Source organism: Thalassophryne amazonica, chromosome 4, assembly GCF_902500255.1.
Source record: "Thalassophryne amazonica chromosome 4, fThaAma1.1, whole genome shotgun sequence".
NCBI classification, from domain to species: Eukaryota; Metazoa; Chordata; class Actinopteri; order Batrachoidiformes; family Batrachoididae; genus Thalassophryne; species Thalassophryne amazonica.
In genome coordinates, this window is record NC_047106.1 from 70,430,277 (window position 1) to 70,447,946 (window position 17,670).

The 17,670-nt window shown below is 39.9% G+C and overlaps 1 protein-coding gene across 1 annotated transcript in view; it reads left to right on the forward strand.

Moving 5' to 3' along the window:
- Window positions 1-6,770: 6,770 nt before the first annotated feature.
- bace2 (beta-secretase 2) overlaps window positions 6,771-17,670 on the forward strand; it is a 57,865-nt gene continuing 46,965 nt past the window's right edge. The window contains exon 1 of the mRNA XM_034168082.1: window positions 6,771-7,295. Coding sequence (XP_034023973.1) covers window positions 7,008-7,295 — 288 coding nt within the window. The 5' untranslated portion in view covers window positions 6,771-7,007. The remainder of the gene's footprint in view (window positions 7,296-17,670) is intronic.

Below are 17,670 nucleotides of genomic sequence, written 5' to 3' on the forward strand. Positions count from 1 at the left end.
CTTTTTGCTAAAGCGTATAGTTAGGGCTGGATCAGGTGACCCCGAACCATCCCTTAGTTATGCTGCTATAGACTTAGACTGCTGGGGGGTTCCCATGATGCACTGAGTGTTTCTTTCTCTTTTTGCTCTGTATGCACCACTCTGCATTTAATCATTAGTGATTGATCTCTGCTGTCTTCCACAGCATGTCTTTTTCCTGATTCTCTCCCCTCAGCCCCAACCAGTCCCAGCAGAAGACTGCCCCTCCCTGAGCCTGGTTCTGCTGGAAGTTTCTTCCTGTTAAAAGGGAGTTTTTCCTTCCCACTGTCGCCAAGTGCTTGCTCACAGGGGCTCATTTGACCGTTGGGGTTTTTCTGTAATTATTGTATGGCTTTTGCCTTGCAATATAAAGCGCCTTGGGGCAACTGTTGTTGTGATTTGGCGCTATATAAATAAAATTGATTTGATTTGATTTGATCTTGGATCCCGCCCTCCTGGCGGACTTCTACCAGCGTCACCCGACAGTTGAGGGGGGGGTCCTGTTGTGTGGGCCGCCCGAAGAGGAGGTACTGCTGGCTCACCACCAGAGGGCGACCTGCCTGTTGTCAGGTTTCAGGCACCAGTGGGCGCAGTTGCCAGAGGAGTCCACCAGGTGCTCAGAGCTGACAGCTGTCACACATCATCCATCATCACAACCATCCATAAAAACCTGGGAGACTCAGGACTTGGCGGTTCCGGCGTATTTCAGGTGTCCGTTGGCGGTGGAACATCGTGGGTCCCGGCTCTTCTCTGGTTAGGCGTCTCCTACCCTCGGGCCTGCCCACGCGTCACTGAGTTTTGTGATTGACAGACTAAAAGCATATTTGGTGTTTGTGCACATTTGCAGAATAAATTATTTATTCGGACTTCCTATTGGCCGTTCATTCACGCCCCCTGGCGTGGATCCGTGTACTTCACTTTCCCAACAGATTTAAACCAACCTTTTACAATTGATGAAGTTCGACGCCAAATAAGAAAACTCAAAAACAATAAAGCACATGGAATAGACCATGTAACAAACTAGTTCATAAAAACAGTCCTGAATGCATGGAACTACTACTTGTAGATTTTTTTTAACCTTGTGTTAGAGACAGGCTGTAATCCCATCTGATTGGACGATAGGCCTCATTAAGCCTCTATATAAAAACAAGGGATGTCCTAACAGTCCTGATAATTACAGAGGTATAACCCTACTTAGTTGCATTGGTAAATGCTTTACAGCATTTGTTAACGCTAGGCTAACCAGTTACCTAGATGCTATCGGGATTATTGGGGAGGAGCAGGCTGGTTTCCGCGAAGGCTATTCTACAATGGACCATATCTTTGTTTTACATTCTATCATCAGTCTCTACCAGCAAAAAAATCAGAAGGTGTATTGCACTTTTATTGATTATAAAAAAGCCTTTGATTTAGTCGACAGATCATCTCTGTGGTCTAATTAATTGCACATAATATAAACGGGAAGCTTATCTCTGTGATATATAATCTTTATGAAAATGCAAAGTCATGTGTACTAAATAACCATGTCAAGTCTGAGTTCTTTTCATGTAACATTGGAGTAAGACAGGGTGAGAACTTATCACCATTATTGTTTGCTATTTACCTGAACGATTTTGACTATTTTATCAGCAGGAGATATAGCGGTCTAAAGGAGCTCGCAGGCGACTTTAGGACGCATCTTAGTGATGATGACATTGAAGTTTATTTGAAAATATTCTCATATGCTGATGACACCATTGTCATGGCAGAAAGTGCCAAAGAACTGCAAAAAGCCCTAGATGCAGTGTCTTTGTACTGTACTGAGTGGCATCTTTCCGTGAATACAAGTAAAACCAAAATAGTAATTTTCTCGTGGGGCAAAGTAAGAAACAAACCAGAATTCAATCTTGGTGAGGGTAAACTAGAAATAGTGGATGATTATACATATCTGGGATGCAAGTTTAATTACAACCATTTTCAAAAAACCATGGCCAAACAAATTTCTCAGGCAAGGCGAGCAATGTTCAGTTTGTTGAGCAAAGCCCAGGCATTAGAATTACCTATTGATATCCTTTCTGAACTCTAATCAACTTGTCCTACCTATATTAACATATGGCAGTGAGATATGGGGCCACGAAAATTTCCAAGCCATTGAAACTTTTCACCTCAAATTTTGCAAGCATATTCTCAAGGTACATAAAAACACCCCAAATTACATGGTACTCTGTGAATTGGGTAGAACAAAAGTCCAACAAGTAATTGAAAACCGAATGTTAAACTTCTGGCTAAGGCTGAAGTCAGGCAAGATTTCTAAACTTTCCTGCACTGTTTATCGCCTTTTATTTAATATGTCAAACAGTGATGTTTATACCACCCCATGGATATCAAATCGCTGTTAGATAATTTTGGTATGACCTTTTATGGCATGAAGAAGATATTAATCCCTCTTGGTTCAAAAAAAAGTAGTTGCACAAAAAAAAAAAAATCTAACATTTTTGAACAAACCTTGTCTGAAATTAATTCAACTGCCTACTTATACAGAATATTCAAGCATACCCCAAGGTTAGAGCAATATCTGCGTTTACTAGATTTTAAGGAAAGGATAAATTTGACCAAATTCAGATGTAATAACAAGTTGCCATAACAGGCTGTTACACCAATATTCCTAGACATGAAAGGTTGTGTCCACTTTGTGTCAGGCATCAAATTGGTGATGAATTCCATTATATTTTTGAATGTATTTTCTTCAAAGCGGAACGTAAAAAATTTCTTAAATATTTCTTTAAGAGACCCAGTACCCTGAAAATGGAAGAACTATTTAACTCAAATTGCACCTCAGAGCTTTCAAGCCTTGCTAAGTTCTGTCCCATTATTATTAACAAATTTAATGTTGCCCTAAACTAGTCCTATCACCTCTCTAGAGATAATCTCAGCTGTTGGTTTTGTCTAATCTCACCCAAATGGCTCCTTTTTTCTGTACATAGTTTACTATATATGCTTAGCTCTCTGTAAATACTTTGGCTAGAGTGTTGCTAGTTATTTGTTGGGAAAGTGTAGTGACACGGACCCACAACAGGGGGCGTAAATGAACGGACAATGGAAATACAAAAAGATAATTTAATGTTGTGAAATGTGCACAACGGTATACAGATACGATCTTAGACAACAGTCAATTAAACAGTCGGTGACGTGTGGGCAGGCTCGAGAATAGGAGACGCCTGTCCAGAGAAGAGCCGGGCCCCCACACGATTTCCACTGCCAGCGGAGACCTGAAAAACACCGGAGCCGCCAAGTCCTGAGTCCCCAGGTGGCCACCGCCTCCAGCTGTCGGATCGGGTACTGCTGGCAGGAAGCACAAATAGATCAAGTGGGTGTGTGCACACCCAGCAAACAGTTCAGCACAGATAAAGTCCCTTCTGGTGGAAAACCTCCACCTCCTGAACACAGATATTCAGAGTACGTGCAGATCCTTCTGAAACACTCAAGTTTTTGATTGAGGAGCGGGAACGCCGACTCCTCCAAACGTCCACAAACTCAGCAACCAGCTATGTGTTTACAAAAAGGTTTCAGCTGCAAAGACTCAGATGCAAAGAACATACAACTACGGTTCAGATGTAAAGACGTTACAACTGGCAAGTTTAGCTGTACAAAGGCGCGCATACGGCACTGAACGGCTGAGAGTTTACCTGTCGGGTAAGACGAATTCTCGGCAGGGATCTGACGTCTCTGCCAGGTTTTTATGGTGGGCTGATGAGGGGTGATGAATGACAGCTGTTGTGATGACTGACAGCTGTCTGAAGGTGTTCCAGGGAGGCGGCTCTGCCCTCTGGTGCCTGAAGCCCGCTTTCAGGCAGGGCGCTCTCTGGTGTTGGGCCAGCAGTACCTCCTCTTCTGGCGGCCCACATAACATTATTTCTGGTCGTGCCATCTCCTAAACCCTGATTATGTGGCTAAAGCCCATAAAAACACTAATTCTCTGACCTATTTCTTTTTTTTTCCTTTCTTTTTCCCCCTTGTATAAAGTTCTTCGCACAGGCATAATCTACTTATATTTTATTATTATTGTATATTCTGAAACCGTACTTTATGTAATTAACATCTACTTGAACAAATTTGGTTCCCCCTATAGAAAGTGTAAACTAAATATTATTATTATTATTATTATTATTATTATTATTATTATTATTATTATTATTATTGTTGTTGTTATTATTATCATTATTATTATTATTAATATTATTGTTATTATTTTATTTATCTATTTATTATTTTATTTATATTTATTTTATTTTAATTTATTATTACTATTATTTTAATTTTTATTATTACTATTATTTCCTTTTTTCATTCCTTTTATTTTTTATTTTTTTATTTTTATTTTTTTATTTTATGTTTTCTATTTTATTTTATTATTGTGTATGTCTGAATCGCCTGTACCCTCTGTGATTGCATGCTTCTATTTGTTATTTTATATGTATGTACAGTATTGTGTACCTTATGTAGTTCTCTCATACCCCACGAGGGGTGCCTTTCTAGAGAATAAATCATTGTCATTGTCATTGTTATCGGTCCTTCAGAGTCGCCGTTATATTGGGGGGTGTTTGTCAGAAAAATGATAATTTCTCTACATTGATTACAGACCCTGTAGTATATTGTTGGAATGATCTGGGATCATCATTGATCGATTAGTTCACCTGAGGGGGCGCATCAGTATTTGATATGTCGAGTCTGTTCTTCAATGTAGTGTGTGCGCGGCAGAATAAAGGTTACATACAAAGTGTTCACCCAAAAATACGCCTCACCGTTTAATTTTATAGTGTAACAAGTACATAACAGACCCTGCAGCGATGCGGGTCCGTAATCAACTTTTCTGCAGCGCGGCTTTGCTTTGAACCTGGAACCAATCGAAGCAGTGGTTCGCAGATTGAAACAGTGCTTCGATTGCTGCGTTTATTCATTCTTTCGCTTAATTTTCCCCCGCTAAAACCCTAAAGAGCATACGTCTGTGAGTATTATTGACCTTTTTTATGTTAAACCGACCTGTTATGGTCTTCTGAAACAGTTGATAGATGTATTTTATAACTTAAAACGGGAGCGATGCTAACGCGTTAGCATGTCTATGGCATTTTCAATGTTAAAAGAATTAAGCAGTTGCAGCTGTCATCACGTTTGGGTGCATTTGTTTTCAGATTGTAATATTTTTTAAATTTATTTTTGTTTATATATTAATAATCTAATGATTATTATATACAATATATACTTATTATATACAGTTTTAGAGAAAGAGACAAAAAGAACCTGAATAGAAACACAACAGAAAATATAAAACCAACTAACAATGAACATACATAAATAAATACATACATACAGAAATAAATTGTTTCCTGTGAACACCTAGTGACTCTTACACCTCCACTTCATCTCTGTCTTATTTAAGTTTAATGACAATTTGTTTTGGTCAAACCATGTTTTCAGTTTGTTAATTTCTTCAGTGGTTTCCTCCAGAACTATCTGCCAAGCTAGAAAACTGCTGCATCCTAGTAAGAGCAGAATACTACTAGAATGAATTTGAATAAGGAAAGTTGGGGGTTTTTTCTCACTAAATGGATGCTGCACTCACTGCAGTTTATTATCTGGAATAGTCCCAGATTGCATTTCACAGCTTCTAGAATTCATTTTCGTGCAGGTGGTGTTGGGGGGTAATTTGGGGTTTCAGCTTTTTTGTTTTTCGTCACTTTCATCCCTGAATATGTCAATTGTGAGTCACTTTTGTGCGGAATAAAGTTACTAACTGGGACTCCTGTCTTGTTGCGAGAAAGAAACGAGAATCGTCCTCCGTTCTGTTCACACAGCTCCAAACGCTGCGCGGCTGTCTGCCAAGTCAAGTTAGAACGATAGAGTCCAGTCGGAATTAATAACTTCAAAGCGAAACACCGTTTTGTTTATTTTTATTTATGTCCAGAGATAAAGGATACAGTGACCAATTTCATATTTATTTACTTTAAGACTCAATGAAATACATAGAAAACCTGTAAAGCCTACTTTTAGTACAAAATTCACGAGGTATCGATAAGGAATCGGATCGATAAGCAGAATCGATAATGGCATCGATAGATAAAATCTTATCAACACCCATCCCTATTCACGAACATCACAACACTAGCAGATAGGGTCATTGCAATACTTCGTGTTAAATATCCATCCTCTATGAATTCAATTTAAATGTATAGCTGGAGCAATGTTGGGTTAGTTGCTTTGCTCAAGGTCACTCCAGTCATGGATGGAGGTGTAAAGAGAGGTAAGGTTGGGATTTGAGCCTGCAACCCTGTGATTGAAAGGACAACTCCCTAACCATTGGGTTGGCTCGTTAACCTATAACATCTGCATGACATGAACTTATGATTGGTAATGCAAAAAAAAAAAATCTTTGTCTTGGAGCACTTTTGTGTCCCCACCAATATCAAAATCAAAGTTACTCCCTTGCGTCACACAACACCACACTCATGCACTGTAGTTATCAAGTTAATACATGTGAGAAGATGAACTTAAGAGGATCTGTTCCTTAGCTTTTCCAAATCAAAGGAAAAATAATTAACACATTCTTACGTTCTACTTCTTTCAATAAGAAAAATATTTCCGTGAAATGTCATTTCTTTTAAGCTTATTTATTTTTCGAGTCTTGAAAAGCTTTCAGGGCGGAAGTTACTATGTGAGCGTCTCTTATTTTGTAGGAAATAACTACGCGTTGTGTTGTGGTTAGCTTGACGGCGGCGCAGCAGCGAGACTTGTTGCGGCAGAAGTGGAGGCGCAGCCAAAGTTTGTTTTCTGCGTGGGTTAGACTGTTTTATCTGAATGCTCGGCTTGTTTTTGGCGTGGCAGTGTTTCTACCATGGCTTTTGTTTCAGCTCACACGTTACTAGGTGGACATTCGAGGAACAAAAATTGAAGACATTGCAGTCTTTTCCGTCGAGCTCTGACGTTAGTACTTGACGTTTTTGAAAGTTAAAACGATGGCGTTTGGCATTTCTCTCTTCGTTTGGGTGTCCACTTTTTCTTTGTTCTTCTGCCCGTCCAGTTGTCACTTTTCTATACCGCTGAAGGTCTCCTCGGGACAGTATAATGTGTCGACGTCGAACCTGACTGGTCTTCAACAAGAACAGACTTCTGATGGTAACGGCCTCTCTTTGGCCTCTGATCCTGCCGGCAAAGTTAACTTTTTAGACATGGTCAGTAACCTGCAAGGTGATCCTGGACGAGGCTACCACATAGAAATGTTAATTGGCACTCCCGGTCAAAAGGTACTGTATCCTGTCTGGATTTATTTATACACGTAGTTGACGTATTTGATCAGTTTCTGTATCACTTTATGTCACTGTCTTTCCTTTATCTTTAATCTGGCTCCATTAACTTTACACACGCATGTGACCCATTAGGAAACTAGGCGGGAACTCAGAATGTACTTAGGCCAGGATCCAACAGTCCTCTGTGTCCATGTTGGCATGTCCTTCTATCTCAGTCTTTTGCACATCTCTCTCTACTTCAGACTTTAACACCTCACCCCTTGAGTTGAGCTCCCCCATATAAGTTTTGTTTTTACATAAAAATGCAGTAATCAGTGTCTTTTCAATTTAAAAAAGAAAAAAGTGAAGATTTGCATGTACACACTATGTTTTAAAGCAGAATATTGTCATTAGATGTCGGTGAGTTCTTCTCGACAGGACAATGTGTATGTGCAGTTGCGCGGTAAAGAGAGGTAGCTCAACTCGACGGGTGAAGGCGTTAAAGTCCGAGGTAGTTAGATGTGTTCATCTCCACGGGACACCGGTTCAGTAACACCTGTGTTAACTCATGTTAAAGTTAATTAGGGCTGAAATGATTAGTCGAGTAACTCGAATAATTTGTTTACAAAAAAATGATCGAGGCAAATTCTGTGCCTCAAAGCTCCATTTAATGTTGTAGTACATATGCCAGGCCTGTGTGTGTCGCTGTAACAGAAAAAAAACAAAAGACTAGAGCATGCGCATAAGCTGTGTAATGCTGCGTTCACACCGGGCGCGACACGAGCAACTGCAGCCACAGGTTGCCATGTAATCCCTATGTAAGGACGCGTTTTGGCGCCAAACCGTGCAGCGCGACGCGAGTGAAGCGATTTTGAGCATTTTGCGCGTTTGTGGCGCGATATTGCGCTGCGTCACGTCGTGTTGCCCTCCTCGCCAAGTTGAAAAATCTGAACTTTTTTGTCGCGCCGCGATGACCAATCAGGCACTGAATATGTAGTGACGTGGAGATGTCTGGAGTTTGACTGAAGATGTGAACATGTCCTGTATCTGGTAGCAGCCTGTGAGCAGGACTTATGTCTCTTTTGTCCTTTATTTCACAATCATGACAGAGTTTTGAGTTTTGCTGTGGTGTTGCAAAACACCACAGCAGCGGGAGCGGAGTTTCTTTTATTTTTATTTTACGTGCGCATGCGAGTTAATCATCTGTGGAGATTATTTTACTTATTAACTACACAGATGTATAATAAAACAAATGGTGACTGGTTTCTAAATACAATTATGACAGAGTTTTTTGGGGGAAGAGCGAGCTGCAGTCCACAGCAGGCAGCAGAGTTTTTTTTTTTTTTAAGTGTTTACATGTGCGTGCGTGAACGGGACAGGAGGTCCTCAAGCTGGGTCCCGCAGAGGAGGAAAGACCGCTGAAAGCAGCCGTCATCCAGACGCAGCTCCTGCAGCAAATACTCCCTGTATTGGGAGCTTTCCACAACAACTCGCTCCGTGTGATCAAGGTCCGTCATGTTAACTTGACTGACAACCGGAGCCGGCGAGCGGAATGGAAGCTCCTCCTATTTGATGACGCACCGGGGCGAATTTTTGTAGCAAAAGCAGAGCGACACACCGAGCGAAGGAGGAGCGTCCGTTGCCTGGCGACCCACACAAATTTGTAGTGTCTGATCGCGCCCGGTGTGAATGCGGCATAAGAACTAACCTGTAGCACCAAAAACTACACCTTTCCAACTCGACACACAGAGTAAAATAAAGCCTTTTAAGAGAAAGAGGATCCACGTTGATCATCTGAAATAGACTGACTGCGGTTCACTTATAGGCAATACACATTTAAAGCAAACTGTGGTCAGTTGTTTAATCGGCACTCGCCTTTGCAGACATACAGCGGGACGCACTGCTGCCTCATCAGGGCTCATAACGTGAGATCTTAAAGTTCAGAGTCTGTTGTATGTTCCCCCTCCCCATCTTGAATGTGATGTTATGATGACAAATAACAGAGAACATTTGAAATGTCTGTAGCTAAAAATGTAAACACCCTTGTTGCAACTTATGGACTCATGGTTTGGTATAATTGTATCTAGCTGAGTCAGAAACAGCATTCGGCAGGGATTTTTATTTTGGTGGTCCATGAATCCCCCCCAGATCTCCAGATCTGCCCCTGCACTCCGTGAAATATCTGTCAAATACTTTTTATACCAAGGTAACTTGCTTTAATAATTATCATTGTTGTATCTTAAAGCCGAACCAGCATTTTATGCAAAAGCCCGCATTGAACAATCTTTAATTAATTTGGCACAGGTTTATACTAGATGTCCTTCTTAACACAACTCCAGTACATGGAGAATCAGGCACATGTGGCATTGAAGCAGTGACCTTCTGTTTGGGATGCAAGCACGCTAACCCTTGAGCCACAAGGCTGCCCATATTGTCCTAAAACAAATATTACCTTTATTTTATTCTTATACGGCAGCACGGTGACTTAGTGGTTAGCACTGTTGCTGTTGGGAAAGTGTAGGGGCACGGACCCACAACAGGGGGCGCAAATGAACGGACAATGGAGGAAGTCAAATGCAATGCTTTTACTGTTGTGAAACACGCACAACAAACACAACAGATTACAATCTTGAGATCAAGTCAAATTACAGCGGTGTCGTGTGGGCAGGCTCGACGATAGGAGACGTCTGTCCAAGCCGAACCGGAACCACCCGATTTCCTCTGCCACCGAACCCCGGGAATACTGGAGCCGCCAAGTCCCGAACTCCCAGGTGGCCACTGCCTCCGCTCGTCGGATCCGGTACTGCTGGCGAGGAACAGAAACAGTCAGGTGTGGGTGCGGATGCACCCAGCAAGACGTAGGGTGGAAACACCACCTCCACCTCTCGTCAGAAAAACAAATACTGTAGTGTAAGAACGTGAGTACTTATCCAAAAAAAGTCCAACACAGTCTTCAACTGTACTACTGTCTGCAAACAAGCAACACAGATTTTACTGTCAAAACGACAATTCAATTGGCTGAGCACGTTACCTCTTTGGTAGAGCGATATCTCGGCAATGAGGTGGAGATGCCGTCCTGCTGATATACCTCCCTGGTGATTGATATCAGCTGTCTCAGGTGATGGGTGACAGCTGTCACCCTGGCTGCTCCTGTGAGGCGGCAGCGCCCTCTGATGCCTGGAGCCCGCACTCCAGGCAGGGCGCCCTCTGGTGGTGGTGGGCCAGCAGTACCTCCTCTTCAACGGCCCACACAACAGTTGCCTCAGCATGAAGGTCATGGGTTCGATTCCCACCTGTGGCCTTGCTGTGTGGAGTTTGCATGATCTCCTCGTGTTTGCGTAGGTTTCCTCCCACATTTAAAGACATGCAGGTTAGGTGAATTGGAAACTTTATAATTGCCCAGGTCTCCCTTGCAAAAGAGGTCTTGATCTCAATGAGACTAACCTGGTTAAATAAATAAAATAAATTATAAGACTGTTTTATGTCTTTTATATTGGAATTGAAAAGTGGAAAAATATGAAAGTATCCTAAATACATAAATATAAACAAACAACCAATGTCGTGCAAAAATTGCACTTAAACAGCCGGCATACCAGCTTGTTCATTTGAATGTGGTCTTCTCTCTCATTCAGTTTAAAGCCAATACATGGACTTACAAACAAGGATTTTTCCGTTTTAGAGGTGCTCAACTGGTTTGAGACAGGTTTTTTTACTTCCTGCATCCTGGCAAATACTTGTAGAAGGTCTAAAACCCAACCCTGCTTTTGTGTAACACAGAGAAAGCACCAGTTTATCACATTTTAGAAGCAAGCTGTGTGGCATTTGTATTTTTCATGATAAATTAGTTCAGCATTGAACTGATGTTAAATTTTATGGTGGTTTCAGTCATAAAGTAGAGAAAGGAGGCTGTGGTCAGGAGCTGGCTCGATTGGGGTTTGTAAAGTTGACTGAACTGCACTCACATGCACTCACATGATGTGTGTGAGGTTTCTCACTGGGCATCTGATGAGGATTATAACACTCCCAAAAAGCAAAGAGCATCCCCTGAGTTCTGCGTAGCTGCGATTCAGATGTCATATTTGCTACATCCATACTCATGAAGGCTCTGAAAGTTGCATGTGTTTTTTAAGTTGCACATTATGTAAACTTTCTCACAAAATATACTGATTAAGAAGGATTAAATATTCCCTGAAGGATTAGGAAATTGTTCCTTGCCACTGTTTAAAAAGTCCTTGAAATTTTATGATGATGTACGTTTAAGCCTGTGGTTTACCATTGTGTCTGAAATAAAGCTTAAACCACAGGTGACTTAACTAGTTTGTTTCTTGAGCTCCTGTTCTTCAACCTCTAAAGGTTTTTAAAAGACAGAGTTCTTAACTCTTGGGCAGCACTGGTGTTCTCAGGCTCATGCAGGCTTATCGGTCTTGGCTGCCATTCCAATGGCCTTTGTTAGCCTGTGAGAGGGATGTAGCAGCACTTGCCAAAATACACTTTACAAGAAAGGATACTTGGAACAGTAACATGTATGGATATGTGAAATATACAGCCCCTGGAAAAAATTATAGACTCACCACATGCTGAGGATGTTTCATAGCAAATAAATCACAGGTATGACCAGGGCTGGTATGATTCAGATCATAAGACTAGGGCTGCAGCAATCGATTATTTTAGTAATCAAGTATTCTATTGATTATTCTGGCGATTAATCGAGTAATCGGATAAAAAGTACTTTTGCGTTTTTAAACATCAGTAGTCCAGGGCTCTTCCTAAGCAATGTCACTGTGCCAAAGTCTTGACATTTTGCTGAAATGGCGATGGGATGTGGCTTTCTGTTGTTGTTTTTTTCCCCCAACTTGTAAAATTTAACCATTTTGAGTTTTTTTTTTTTTATTATTATTATTATTATTTTTAAAGGTTGGTGGACTGAGTCCCTACGTGATTTTTTATTTTTTTTATCTCTTTCTCTTTGATCCAGCAGATGCATTTCAGCTGGAGGTTGAACATGCAAGCCTCGCAGTCACTGTTTTTTTTTTTTTTTGTTTGTTTTGTTTTTTAAGTTACCGTGTTTGTGAAGCATTGTGTGTTGCCCAAAAAAAGTGAAAATTAAAAAGTGAAACACTCAGTCAGCGCAAGTCTGAACAAAACAGACAGCAGCCGGCTTCGACTGTGGGTACCCGGCCGTCACTCACCACATCGAGCAGACTGTGTGTTTTTTAAAAATAGACAAACACACTGCTTCACTTTAAATGTGCAGTAAGTCTATTTCAGATGATCATTGTGGAGCCTTTTTCTCTTAAAAGGCTTTATTTTACTCTATGTCGCATTGGAAAGCGGTAGCTTTAAGGGCTAAATTATTAGCTGTTACACGGCCTGAGCGCATGCTCTAGTCGTCTTCAGTTGTTTTTCTGGGGACGTTACAGCGCCACACACAGGCCTGGCATATGTACTACAATGTTAAATGAAGTTTCGGGCACAGAATTTGCCTCGAACATTTTTTTGTAAACGAATTATTCGAGTTACTCGACTAATCGTTTCAGCCCTAATTAACTTTAACATGAGTTAACACTGGTGTTACTGAGCTGGTGTCCCGTGGAGATGAATGCATCTAACTACGTTGGTCTTTAACGCCTTCAACCGTCGAGTTGATCATTTTTTGTTTTGTTCGTTTTTTTTCTATTAATAATAGAAAATGTGAAGTTTGAAAATAACTGTAAAAATTTGTTTTATTTAACACTTACAATGACACTATTATACTAAAGATTTTTTAAAGAGGTCTGTTTTTAATTGGTAATTTTAGAATTAATAGTATAATTTTTTGGATATCAAGTAGCAGAAAAAATTATGGAAACACTGTTAAGGAAAATATTATGGAAGTACAATGTAATTTGCACTTCTAAGACAAATAGAGACACGAGTCTAAAAATCCAAATCCATCTGCAGGTAAGGCCCCGTTTCCACCAAGCTTTTGTGTTTGCATCAGTGCAGGCATCGGCATTTGAATCACTTCTATGTTGAGACACTTGAGTGTTTCCACCAAGCATCCGTGTCAGCTTCAAAGTCAGTGTAGGATGCGACTGACGCGATCGCAAGGAATTATAATCTCAACGTGAATGTTTTCTGTGTTGTGACACCATCTGATTGGTCAGCTTCCGCTGAAAGTCCACGTGCCTGTTCATCAGTAGTATAGTAGTAGTAAACTATTCATGTGCTTAGCACGTAGCAGAAAGTTTGTTCATCCTGCAGAAAAATGAGCAATACTGTAGACACAGGAAAACTAATTCAAGTTGTAAAGATGGCGTGCCAAACCAGTCGATCGCAGTCGACAGATCGATCGCCGGCTGAGTTCTAGACGATCGCATAACACTGGTGCTGTAATGGACAGTGCTACTATAACAGATTGATGCAGAAGGTGGCAGCACTGCACCAATAAGGATGCTGGCTGCCATTAAATGCCATAAAAGAAGAAGAGGGTTCTCCTCTTTCTTCTTCTGTGGTGCAGGATGCAGAAGAAAAAAAAATGAAAACGAGAAAAAGCATTTTTTTTAAGCAACATAACAGCTTAAAAAGCCAAAATAAATTACACTGTGGCCAAAATGGTATGTAAATTGTTCAAAAGTCAGTATTTTTATTAATTTATTTTTTGTGCATTTGTTGAAAATATTGAGCCCTGAGCTCAGTTAAACTGTGACTATTAATTCTGTGATTTACTGCTTTTGTTAAAGATGATGACCATGTTTGGGGTTTTATTTTTTATTTATTTATTTTTTATGCATTCATTTTGTGTAATGTTTGTGAAAGCGACATGGGTGAACCGTTCCTGTAACAGTTTATAAATACAACACAGAGATAAATTGTGACTATTAATATAATGATGGGTCTTTCAGTGAGCCATTTGTTTTTTTGTTTGTTTTTTTTTTTTTTTTTTTTTTTTTTTTTTTTCTTCATTTTTTGCAACTTCATCGGTGACTGCAGCTGAAAACAAAACAGTACACCATTTTTCCGTTAGACCTGATGCTGTTTGTGTGGAGAGACTAATCCCTGGGCAGAATGTGGGCGTGTCGGCACAGACCATTCGGAGGATGGGGGTTTCAGTGGAAACCATTTTAAACTGGCTTGTCTTCAGCTGACATGTCTTAAACCAGCACATCCGTTAGGTGGCAGCGAGCATGCTTTTACGCTTACCGAGCTGGGCCGAATGGGGATTAGTCTCTCCCATGTTGGTGCAGGCTGTCCCCGGATGTGGTCAAATCCCGCAATATCACGCAGGGGTTTAAATGAGACTGTACTACCTTATGCTTCGGCCTTTCCATATCCTTGGGATGTTAAACCTTTGAAATTTAAACATTAACGTGTCAGTTAGGTGTGTCACAGATAATACAAACCGTGGTTCCAATTGGATGTGGGTGTTTTTAAGCCCTGGATCCTATCATTTTTCAGATAGACAAAAAACAAAAAAGACTACTATTATTTTTAAAAATAGAAAGCACTTTCTATTTTTAAAAATAACCCAATAACTTATGAAAATAATTAACTTTTGCCCGTGGTCCTGGATGAAAACAAGCTGTCCAGTGTTTTACAGGATATTTAAAAATACTTTAGTTGTATGAAATTGCAATATTAACAGTATCAATGAATTAAAAAAACTGCATTTGTCAAAATCATTAGAAGTACAAAAAAGAGAAAAGAAGCAAAACTGATCTGAGTTCACAAATTTTAAGAGTTATTTATTACCATGAGAACATGTGATTGGAAAAGGTTATCTGATCACAGCTGTGGAGTTTCAGCCAGGAAAATCATTCAAAACCAATCTTTGTTTTATGGGATCATTTAAAGTGTGTGTGTGTGTGTGTGTGTGTGTGTGTGTGTGTGTGTGTGTGTGTGTGTGTGTGTGTGTGTGTGTGTGTGTGTGTTGCGATTTTATTATAGTTAGAAAAAAAACGAGTTAATAGTGAGAAGACATTGTCTTTTTTATCTTGGATTTAATAGCTAACATCCTCATTAGTATGAGACAGTGGTGGGCACAGTTCAACTAATCCGATAGACAATTATCGAAGCAAATGTTTTTGCTAGCAGATTAGTTTTTTAGATAAGTTTTAAAGCCATCATCATCATCTTCCGATGAATTTAGTTTTTTGGTAAAGTGAGCAAAGTTTAACGGTCAAAAACGTTTGTATCAGCAGGTCGAAGTACTTTCTGATATTGTGCTGCTTTTCGGTGAATTAGCCTGAGATAAGTCTGTCCATTTCCACTAAGACCTCTAAATCCAATCTGAAGATGCATCTGTTAAAACACATGCACATGTAATTTAAAAAAATAAGTACGAGGCAAATAATCATTTGATCCAATGTAAATTTTGTAAGTTTTCACATCTACAGTAAATGGAGAGGTCTGGCATTTTTATCATAGGTACACTTCCAACTGTGAGAGAGACTCCTTAAAAAAAAAAAAATCAGAAAATCACATTGTATGAATTTTAAATAATTAGTTTGCATTTTATTGCATGAAATAAGTATTTGATACAATAGGAAAAAAGTCCTTAACATTTGGTACAGAAACCTTTGTAATTACAGAGGTCAGATGTTTCCTGTAGTTCTTGACCACATTTGCACACACTGCTGCAGGGATTTTGGTCCACTCATCCATACAGATCTTCCCCACATTTTTCAGGTTTGGAGTTTCAGCTCCTTCCAAAGATTTTCTATTGAGTTCAGGTCTGGAGACTGGCTCAGTCACTCCAGGACCTGCAAATGCTTACTGGGCCACTCCTTAGTTGCCCTGGCTGTGTGTTTGGGGTCATTGTCATTTGCCAAAATCTCACAATACATGACCTCATCCATCCTCCCTTCAATACAGTGCAGTCGTCCTGTCCCCTTTGCAGAAAAGCACACCCAAAAATAATGTTTCCACCCCCATGCATCACAGTTGGGACGGTGTTCTTGTGAGTGGAGTTGATACCAAAAAGCTCTATTTTGGTCTCATCTGACCACATGACCTTCTCCCATGCCTCATCTGTGACAGCGTAGTGTGTTAATAATGTAATCTTTGCAACTGTGGTCCCAGCTCTCTTCATGTCCTTGACCAGGTCCTCCTGTGTAGTGCTGTGCTTTCTGAGAATCATCCTTATCCCATGAGGTGAGATCTTGCATGGAGCCCCAGACTGAAGAAGATTGACAGTCATCTTGTGTTTCTTCCATTTTCTAATAATTGCGCAAACACTTTCTCACCAAGCTGCTTGCCTGTTGTCCTGTAGTCCATCCCAGCCTTGTGCAGGTCTACAATTTTGTCCCTGGTGTCCTTAGACAGCTCTTTGGTCTTGACTATAATGGATAGGTTGGAGTATGATTGATTGTGTGGACAGGTGTCTTTTATACAGGTAACAAGTGCAATCAGGTGCAATTAATACAGGTAAAGGGTGCAAAATATGTGTTAAAATAGGTCTGTGAGAGCCAGAATTCTTGCTGGTTGTTAGGTGATCAAATACTTATTTCATGCAATAAATTGCAAATTAATTATTAAAAAAAAATCATACAATGTGATTTTCCATTTTTTTGTGTTTGTTTGTTTGTTTTGTTGTTTTTTTTTTTTCTTATAGTCTGTCTCTTAGACTTGAAGTGTACCTACGATAAAAATTACAGACCTCTTCCATTCTTTGTAGGTGGGAAAACTTGCAAAATCAACAGTGGATCAAATACTTATTTACTTCACAGTATGTACAGAGATCAAGGATCCAGTGACCAATTTCATATTTATTTACTTGAAGACTCAATAAAATGTTGTTGACATAGAAAACCTGTAAAGCCTATATTTAGTACATAGAAAATTTGCAAGAGGCATTGATAAGGGAATCGATAAAGAATCTGAATGATAAGCTGCATCAATATCTCTAAAATTTTATCAATACCGTCCCTAATCACAGCCACAGAAGCCTACAACGTCTTCTGGGTTGTCTGGGTGTCTTGGCTTTCCTCACTCTTCTCCTTCTTGCACAGTCACTCAGTTTTTGAGTCTGTCTACTCCATGCGGATTTACCATAGAGTACCATACTGTTTGTATTTCTTCATAATTGATGTAAATAAAGTCCAAGACATAGTCAGTGACATGGAAAATATTTATGTATGAAGAAAAATGGCAATAAAACTGATTATTTACAGGTATTATACCAAAGGGGCCCATTACATATGCAACCCATCATCTTGGCTTTTATATTTTTAATTAATTTCTATGAAGTTGTAGAGAACTACTTTCACTTTGAGTTTAAGGAAGATAATTTTAGAAAGTTTTATTTTTTGTGTTTGAAATGTTTAGTTATTCCTCGGCCTCCTTTAGCAGTAACGGTACTTGTAATAAGTGTAGCTTATTCGTAGCTTTGGAGGCCAGGCTGGGCGAATTGGAG